The sequence below is a fragment of the Corvus brachyrhynchos genome, unplaced genomic scaffold (assembly GCF_000691975.1).
Source record: "Corvus brachyrhynchos isolate BGI_N302 unplaced genomic scaffold, ASM69197v1 scaffold15, whole genome shotgun sequence".
In the NCBI taxonomy this organism is placed as follows: domain Eukaryota; kingdom Metazoa; phylum Chordata; class Aves; order Passeriformes; family Corvidae; genus Corvus; species Corvus brachyrhynchos.
Genome location: NW_008238349.1, coordinates 6732 through 16137, shown reverse-complemented (window position 1 = coordinate 16137; position 9406 = coordinate 6732). Strand labels below are relative to the sequence as shown.

Here is a 9406-nt window from a genome sequence, read left to right as displayed (position 1 = left end):
CCCCCTGCCCCCCTGTCCTGCCCATCTCTGCCTGCTGTCCTGTCTGTGCCCTGCCCACTGCCTTGTCCATGCCCTGTCTGTGCCCCTGCCCTGCCTGTTCCCTGCGCGCTGACTCCTGGCAGGCTCTCAGTGCCTCTCCGTGTCCCCACCCTTGCCAGGGGGTGCCATCCCCAGAGAGGGACACGCTGTGTCAGCGTTACCTGTCTCCTGTCCTGCAGGCGGTTTCCTGTGCCTGACGACGAGGAGCAACCCCTCGAACCTGCGGTACAAGGCGGAGCTGGAGGCGGCGATGGGGCAGCTGGAGCGGAGCGGAGCCTGGCAGAAGCTGCTGGCCCAGGAGGTGGAATACTGGGAGAGGGCCACCACCGAGGAGGAGAGCACCCAGGGCACCGGCTACATCTCCGGGGTGGTCTACATCTACCAGAAGTGCCCTGTGCCGCACCTGGAGGAAGGCTGAGAGCCAGCATGGCTCTGGAGGGGGGGTGAGCACTGGGCCCCTTATAAAACTGAGCCCAGTGACCCCCTCCTGGAGCAGGGCAGGGGGAGTTTTTTTGGGGGAGTTTCCCCATTCCCTTTCTTGGTTCCTTCTCCCCCAAGTCTGGGCTTGGGGCCATTGTCTTCTCCTCAGCATGGGGAGGGTCTCCTGGATTTGCCAGGGTCACCTGGGCACCACCTTTAGCTCTGACATTCAGGCATTGTCCCCAGCACCTCAGCGCTCACCATGACATCTCACAGACCCACATGGCTGCTTTCCAAGGCATGTCCAGTCCAGGATGTCTTCTCCCCACCTCACCCACCTCAGCACTCATGGTCAAAATCTGGATCCTCCTTCATCTCCCACCCCCAGAGTCTTTACCTGGGGACTGTTAGGGGTGGGTCCCCATCACTGTGTGCTGTGGCTTCCCATCCTCATCCTTCCCAGGGCTGAACCCAGCCCTGAGGTGCAGGAGCCTCCACATCCAGAGCCGGAGCAGCAATGCTGAGGTGGCTCCCAGCTGGAGAGGCTTTCCAAGTGCCACATCCGCCTTTCATCCCACAACAGCTGCTGGAATCTCTCATTTTCCCACAGCTTTGTAGTTAATGGTCTGGGTGGAAAATGAGTTTGGAAGGGATTTGGGGAGCTGGTGGCTGCTCCCCACCCAGCACTGCCTGCCCAGCCTGTTCCCCCAGCCCCTTGCTGGGCTGCCTCCACAATTCCTCCTCCACTGCTCCCTTGGGAAGTTTTTTACCCAAATTTCTTGCTAGAATATTTGGGCTTTTTTCATTTTTCCCTTCCCTCAGACCTGTTCCTGCTCATCCTGTTCCCATGGTCCTGGGAACAGGTTGCATCCTTCCCCTCAGGAGCTCTTCCCCAATGTGAGGCAATGGCTGTGTCTGTCCCTGTCCCTCACCCAGGGCATCCCACATCTTCCACACTCACCCTCCCCATGGCTCTTGTCACCCTTGTGCTTTGTCCCCCGTGTCCCTGTGCCCATCCGTAGCTGCCCTACTTCTCCCTCCCCATTGTCCCCTGAGCAGCCAGGGGTTGTGGCTGTCCCCAGCCCTGCACTTGCCTGTTCAATAAACCCTGTCCCTGCTGTCTGCCTGCTGTGTGCTGTTCCCAGAGCAGGGGGAATGTGGACCCTCCAGGGTGGGTGGCCAGGAGCCCGGGAGGGGGGGTTCAAGCCTTTGTCTGGGGTCCCCTCCCAGTCCACGGGGGCTGAGAGCCTCTGGTGTCCCCCTGTGCCTCTCTCAGCTCTCAGCATCTTCTCCCTGCCTCAGTTTCCTGCTGCAGGGAACACCAGGAGCTGATCCCCACGGGAACATGGGATGTTCCAGGCGCTGGAACACAGCAGCTGGCAGGGCACAGCACCCCCAGGACGCATCACCATCCTCCCCACACCGCGCTGTTCAAAATGAGCCCAGGCAGCCTTGGTGGCACCAGGATGTTTATAGTCCCTGCCCTGGGGAAGGGCACACATGGGGACCGTGCTGGGGGTCAGCCAGCGTGGGGATGGGCAGGAGGAGGCAGTGCATGGGCAGGGGTGGCATGGGGACATGGGACAGGGACAGTGGTGCTCTGCCTTGGGCTGGCACCTGGGCACAGTGGCTCACACATAGTCCTTCATGGCATAGCCCATCGGGCCGCAGGTTTTCACTGCCCGGTACTTCTTGGGGTAGTGGTCCTGCTGGGACTGGGATCCCGAGCAGCACAGGACACCGCCACCGAAGAGCTGCAGGGCACTGGAGGCCCAGCCAATGTAGAGGGCAGCCCCCAGCTCTCTCTTGAGGGCCTCAGGCACCATGGGGTTGTAGAAGTTGCTGACGATGCTGTTGGCAGACCAGGAGACGGGGATGAGCAGCATGATGCTGGCCATGATGAAGATGACACCTGACACCGCAGAGATCCTGGTCTTGGTGCCGTTGTCGTCCACGCAGCGGGTGCAGTCAGCTCCCGAGAGGGCCATCAGGAAGGCAAGGAAGGCCACGAAGATGGAGGTGACCACCAGGGCACGAGCAGCCTGCAGGTCGGAGGTGAGCTCCAGCAGGGAGTCGTAGGCCTTGCACTGCATCTGCCCCGTGCTCTCGTAGACGCAGTTCATCCACAGCCCCTCCCAGAACACCTGGGCCACCACGATGTTGGAGCCAATGAAGGCAGTCACCTTCCACATGGGCAGGGCACAGGTGAGGATGGAGCCCAGCCAGCCCAGTGCGGCCATCATCAGCCCTCCCATCTGCATGGTCATCATCGCCATCGGCAGCTCCTGCGGGACAGGGCACAGGTGTCACAGGCACAGCCCCCAGCCAGGGACAGCATGGGCTTTGTTTGTATGTCCTGCTCCCCACCGGGGTGGGAATGGCTGCAGGACAGCATGGGGACATGAGTGACACGGGGACTCAAGGGACATGGGGGCATGAATGCCATGGGGCGGTGCTGCAGGACAGGATGGGGACACGTGTGGCTCTGAGGACCCAGGCCCCGAGCAGGCCAAGGTGCAGGAGCCCCTGTGTGTCACACTGGCCCCACAGCACAGCACAGCCTCTGCCATCGCCCCTTCCCAGGGCATGGCAAGTGTCAGGGAAGGGATGGGTTTTGGGGAGTAGGATAGGGGGCTCGCTGTGCCCATCCCCCAGTGCTCCAGAGGGCAAAATCCCCGCCCCACACTCACCCCATGTCACTGGCCAACCCCCAGTGCCCACCCCGTGTCCCACTCCACCACTGGTGCTCAGCCTCCCCGGCCCCGAGCCTCATGCCAGGGACACGGGCAGGGAAGGCAGCCCCCCACCCCCCTCAGCAGTGCCTGCTCCCAGTTTGGCTTTGCCCTCACAGCCATGCTGCAGCGACCTTTGGATCCGGGATCTCCTCTCCAGGAGGAAATGGAAATCAGTCAGAGCTCAGGTCTGCTCTGATCCCGGCTCTGGGTCTCAGCACCTTCTGCGATACCACCCCAGAGCAGCCCCGAGAGGGCAAACCCTGGTGAGGGGCTATGGGGTCACACAGGTGGTGTCCCTGGGAGAGGGGTGGCTGGTACAGGGACACATGCTGGACACACCAGAAGCTCCATCATGGTCACATGTGACCGCTGTGGCCCTGGCTCAGCCCAAACCCAGCTCAGCCCCTCACGGAGCAGAGTTCACCCGTGGGTGCCTGCGCTGCGCTTGGTGGCTGGGACCAGACGGGTTTTTATGGCCCTGAGTTCAGCGGGTATCGGTTGTGCCTGGCACACCCTGCGGCTCTTGCCAGAGGTTTCACCATCATTTCCCCTGTCCCGGTTTCGGTTACTTCAGCCTCTCCTCTCCCATTGTATCCCCACTCCTTCCCCAGCACCTTTCATCCCTCAGCAGCCTGATGGACACCCAGCACTGGCACTTTGCATCCCCTGGGCCGTGAAAGACCCTTTGGGCTAAAATCACAGTCCCTCTCCCCGTGCTCCAGGCAGGCAGGGGCCGGGATGATGGGACCCATCCCGGGCACCCTTCCCCAGCCAGCGGGACCTGGGCCACAGGAGACACCCAAACCAGGGTGTGTGACCGCCTGCAGGGGGACAGGTGGTGGCTCCATGGTTCCCCAGGGGTCCTCGAGAGAGCATTGTGCTCACATTCCCACCTGGCCGCCGGCACCATAGGGCTACAGGCACATTTTCCACCATTCCCGTGCCCCACGAAGGGATTGGGGAGCTGGGAGCCCTCAAGCCCTCAGATCCAGATGAGACACCCAGAGCCAGGCGGAGTCGCCCCTCGTCCCCACGAGCCCCGAGGTGGGAAGGAAGGATGCTCCCAAGCCAGAGGAGCACTTGCCGTGCCCGAAGCGAGTTAGGCAAAACACCCGGCGCTGCCCACGCCGGCCCCGGGGCGCTCCCAGCCGGGGTTGTGGGGTGGCCCCGGGGCCAGCGCGCCCCGACCCGCCCCGGTGGGCGCCCGCCACCTTCTTCCTGCTCGGGTGGGAAGATCGCGGCGGGTCAGGCGTGGGACAGGCTTTGTGCCGCGCAAGCAGCCGCTGTCACCTCCGGGGCCGCTCGGGAGGGGAGCGGCGAGTGATGCCAGGGCTGGAACAGGCGGCGGGGATCTCACGAGGCTCCGAGGAGCAGATTTGGGTGATCTCTTAGGGGGGCGGGAGCCCAGGGCATAGAGCACCGGGCTGTCCCACCACCCAGGCGGGTGTTGGAGAGGGTAAAGAACACGAGGCACAGCAGGGTCTGAGCAGCTGCCGTTTAATGCGGGAAGGCTGGACACGCGGACGGACGGGAGCGCAGCCAGGGGGACTGTGAGACCCCACTCCCGGCCCCAGGCACCCCCCTCTGGGGCGATAGAGTCGGGTCCGGGAGTCGCCCCCTCCATGCGGGGGCACAGCCCCGCTCCGGTCCTGCCTCCCCGACCGGTTCTCCCAGCCCGGCCGCTGCCTTCCCACTCCCAGGATAATGATGCCCCCGCCCTGGGGAGCTGCCGCGAGAAATCACACTCGGTACGGCCGCTCCGAGCCCCGAAAGTAGGTCATAGTCAAAATTTAGGGAACAGGCAGGTGAGAGCCCCTGTCACCCCTCAAGACCCTGCCGGGGGCTGCAGAGCCACCACGTCCCCGTGACCACGTGGGACAGGTTCGCTGTCCCTGCCAGCACCGACACCGCCACCCACCCCGAGGGACAGACACGTCCCGGGGAGCTCCACGCGGGGTGACAGAGCCCTGTGCCACCCGCGGGACGGGCTCCTGCGAGCTGTGTCACCACATGGCGCACCCCGATACCGGGAGCCAGGAAATGCTCGAGGAGGGAATCAGGCGATGTCTCGGAGAAGATGCCTCAGCTGGATGCTCCGGGGGGAGCAGGACTCCCACCGCGGGCAGCCAGGACAGGATCTCCTTGTTCCCTGTCTCAGCCGAGACTAAAGAACCGGCTTGAATCCCGGTGAAACAAAGGCGGCTCTGTCTGCCCTCCCTCGCACCGCGCCGGCGCCCGGCCAGTCCCAGCCGGCGAGGTTGAGTGTCCCGGGAGGTCCCCGCTCCCCGGAGCGGCCGGGGCGTCCAGGCAGGCGCGGCGGCTCCTACACGTAGTTGCTGGCTGGCAGCGAGCGAGCAGCCGTGAACTTGGCGGAGTAGGGCTTCTCTCCGCGGGGGGGGCAGGGGCAGCACAGGATCCCCCCCCCAGCAGCAGCAGCGCCGAGGCCGCCCAGCCCACGTAGAGGGACGAGCCCAGGTCCCGCTTCTGCGAGTCGGAGACCAGCGGGTTGTAGAAGTCCTGGACGATGCTGTTGGCCGACCAAGAGATGGGGATGAGGATGAGGATACCGGCGACGATGAAGATGATGCCGGAGAGGATCATGACCTTGGCTTTGGCGGTGTCGTCCTCCACGCAGTTGGTGCACTTGCCGCCGGCAACGGCCAGCAGGGTGCCCAGGATGGCCAGGACGATGGCCACCACCACCATGGCACGAGCAGCTTGCAGGTCCTGCGGCAGGGCCAGCAGCGAGTCGTACACCTTGCACTGCATCTGCCCCGTGCTCTGCACCACGCAGCTCATCCACAGCCCTTCCCAGATGATCTGGGCCACCACGATGTTGTTCCCGACGAAGGCCGTCTCCCGCCACATGGGCAGCGCGCAGCAGAGAATGGAGGCCAACCAGCCGATGACGGAGAGGGCGATGCCCAGCACCTGCATCCCCATGGAGGCCATCGCTCGCTGCCCGCTCCCCTGCCCGCCTCCCGCCGTGCAGTGCCGGCTGCCGGGACCATGGCAGGCATTATATGCCTTTGCCGAGGGAGGAGCGCCGCCGCAGCCGCCGGCCTGCCGCCGGCACCGGACGGAGGGGCAGAACCAGTTTCCCGGGATTCTTCCACTTGTATTTCTCCCTGCAGCGATGACACTTAATATCCCGGTTGCTCCCACGAAGGAGGATGCAGGGGACCGGGATCAGGCCACCCAGGTGCAGGAGTGCATCCCATTGCTGTGGGCAGGCAGGACATGCCCAGGGCAGCGCTGGGGCTCAGCCCGTGATGCCAGAGGGGAAGAGCCGGTGTCCAGGCACCGGGATATATCTGCCATCACTGCCAGCACCTTCTGCTCCATCACTTGCATGGGGTTCCTTCACGCCTTCATGCCTCAGTTTCCCTCCAGCTCATGATGACTGCTCCAACATCAGCCCAGCCTCTGGCCCCGCCATGGCCCTGTGCTGGGGGAGCAGCACGTTGTCCTCCCTGGCTGCTGGGCTCTGTGCCCGGCAGGACACAAGCAGCCCTTGTTTGCTCCTTGGCGTCCGTACCAGCACTTCCCTGCCCTCCATTAGGCCTGGGGCAGGAGGTGTCACCACCCAGACCCACAAACCGGTTGGAGCAGCTGCCGGTTCCCCATGAAGGAGAGACAGCACTGCCTGGGGCAATGGGGGGTGCAGACCCCAAACCCAGCCCACCGGTGCTCCAGTGCTGAGCCAGGGTTCACACAGCCACCCTCAGCCCCAGCTCTGCCCATGTCCCACTGCCTGCCTGGTGGGGTTGGGTGGGTTGGGGCTGTGAGGGGCAGATCCGGCCTCGCAGTGCCCCAGTGCCGTACCCACTGATCCCAGTGCCGAGGCCAGTCCAGTGCCAGCACTGATGCCATACTGCAGCTGACCTGTCCTCCTTTAATCCATGACTCCCACACAGGTCCCCTCCCCGCTCCTTCCGAGCCCCTGCAGCACCTGCACAGGTGCAGCACAACACCAGACAGACGGCACAGACGGACAGATGGACATTGCACTGTTTCATCACCCCAGCTTAATCCTGGGCCTCTGAAAAGATAAGAGGCACTGAGATAATCTTAGTTTTCCCAAACACTGGCGTTACCATCACGATCCAACCACTTGTGGTCTGCTTGGTATGACAGACTCTGGAGCTGCTGGTGCTGGTGCCAGGATGTCCCTGGGCATCACGTCCCAGTGTGCTGGGACAAGCCTGGTGGCCCGTGCACTGCAGTGCCAGGAGGATGCCTGGGGACACCCCTGTCTCACAGCAGACCCCAGCCTAAGGGGATGGTCAGGGTCCTGCCTGCCTGACTTGTGCTCTGTCCTGCTGGAACGCCCGCATTGCTCACATACCAGAGTGTCCACCCTGCGGCCAGAGCCTTGTGGTCAAGGGCTCCCTTTAATCTACAAGGCTCCAGAGCATCCCCGCCGGGGCCAGACTCTGCCTGAGGCTTTCACCTCCCAGCCAGCTGCTGTAACCACCACATTATTTGGGGTTGGAGAGAAGCACACACCCACATGTGTGTGTGGCTCGCATGGGCCGTGTCCCTGCAGACACGTGGGGACATGTCTCTGGGCTGGGGACAAATGGCAAGGTGGGGACAGGGACTCCCCCGTGCACAGAGCATCAAAGCTTGAGCTGCTCATACTCCCCCTCAGAGGCAGAGCAGGCACCAGCACAGCCTCTGACAGCCAATTACTGTAATTAATGCTGGAACGTGACAGATATTCCAACTGGCAGCTGCCACACAGGGGCAGCCCCTGTGCCCTTCCCCAGTGCCACACCTGCCTGGACAGCACCGCCAGCCCCATGTGCCCAGCACTGCCGGCCAGCAAGGCCAACAGGCACCGGCTCAGCACGGAGCAGAGGAGCATCAGCCAACCCCAGTGCCCTTGGAGCCCGAGGATGGTGCTGCAGCATGGGTGGGACCACCGAGCACCTCAGGACATGCCATCCAGGCCAACCACTCATGGACACCAGCCCCACAGCCCCATCCCAGTGCTCATTCCCAGTCCATCCTGCAGGACCCCAGTCCCAGCTTTGCCCCAGTGTCACCTGCAAGGAGCCATGGCACAGGCACATGTCCTGGTGGGACCACAGCCCACTTGCTCAGCAGGGAGCTCCTCCACCCCAAAATGGGGTACTCAACACACTCAACCCATCCCAAGCCTTCACCCCCCACCACCTGCTCCAGCACCCAGACAGGTGTGGATTCCCACCCCCAAATCCAGTGGGATTTGAAGGACATGTGGGAGCCTGGGGTCCCATCCCTTTTCCACTGCACTACGAGGACTGATGAGGGCAGAGCTCCCATCCTGGCATATCCATCAGGAAACACCTTCGGACACTTGTGTGTCCCCATGTTCACCAGCATGGGGACACATTGCAGCTCCTCAGCTGGGCAGTGAGGCCATTCCCAGGCAGGGAGGTGACATTAAACCCAGTGTCACCACAATGCCAGGCACTGCTGGGTGCACAGCAGAGGCTGTGTCACCCTGACCTTGCTCAGGGTAGAGGACACCCTGCAGAGAGAGAGGGCTTGGGGCATGAACCTCCTGCCAAAAAGGGTTTGGGGACATCCCCACCCCGGACACAGGTGACAGTCCCACCTCACACACCCCGTGTCACTGAGCCGAGAGCCCCTCATCCCCCAGGACCCACGCATGGACCCACCAACCCGGCTACCTCAAGGTCCCAAAAAGGCAGGTGAGACTTGCCAGCAAACGATGTTCCACCGGGATCTCTGGCTTCACATCTGCCAAGCAAGGCACGGCCAACAACCCTGCCGGGGGGGAGGGGGCCAGCCCCCCCCCACCAGGGCCGAGGATTAGTTACCGGCAGCCCAGAGACTGAATGTTCCCAAAAAACATCCTTGACCAACATAAACCCCTCCGACCGACTCAAATATGCACAGTCAGGTTGTTTCTCACTATGGGAAAGCAAAGTCTTATCGGGAGGGGAGCCGAGCGCCGGGACCTGCGGGGTCCCCGCTGGGAGAGACGGGACCTTCGGCCTGAAGTCGCTCTGAAAGTCAAAACTCTGTCCAATTTCTGAGCAACAAGTGGCTCCCAACAGGGACAACAGCCCCAAGCGCTGCCAAGGTGGTTGGCGAAGGGATGGGGGAGATGATGGATCAGGGAGGGGGTCACGGGCGGTGCAATGGGGGTCTCCCAGGGGCGATGCTCGGAGGAAGCGGGATGCCACGGCAAAGCCGTG

The 9406-nt window shown here is 63.2% G+C and overlaps 2 protein-coding genes and 1 long non-coding RNA gene across 3 annotated transcripts; 1 reads left to right on the top strand and 2 right to left on the bottom strand.

Moving 5' to 3' along the window:
- The first annotated feature begins 390 nt into the window (after window positions 1-390).
- LOC108446972 lies at window positions 391-1582 on the top strand. Its single transcript, XR_001862316.1, has 2 exons — window positions 391-482; window positions 706-1582. It is a non-coding gene; the product is annotated as an uncharacterized LOC108446972 (long non-coding RNA).
- A 328-nt stretch (window positions 1583-1910) lies between these two features.
- On the bottom strand, window positions 1911-2955 carry LOC103616335 (claudin-3-like). Its single transcript, XM_008634491.2, has one exon. The coding sequence runs from the start codon at window positions 2733-2735 to the stop codon at window positions 2091-2093; it is 645 nt and encodes a 214-aa protein (XP_008632713.1). The 5' UTR covers window positions 2736-2955; the 3' UTR covers window positions 1911-2090.
- A 2469-nt stretch (window positions 2956-5424) lies between these two features.
- LOC103616334 (claudin-4-like) lies at window positions 5425-6889 on the bottom strand. Its single transcript, XM_008634490.2, is given in 2 exon segments — window positions 5425-5612; window positions 5615-6889. Coding segments are annotated over 2 exon segments (627 nt in total). The 5' UTR covers window positions 6147-6889; the 3' UTR covers window positions 5425-5517.
- Window positions 6890-9406: the final 2517 nt, after the last annotated feature.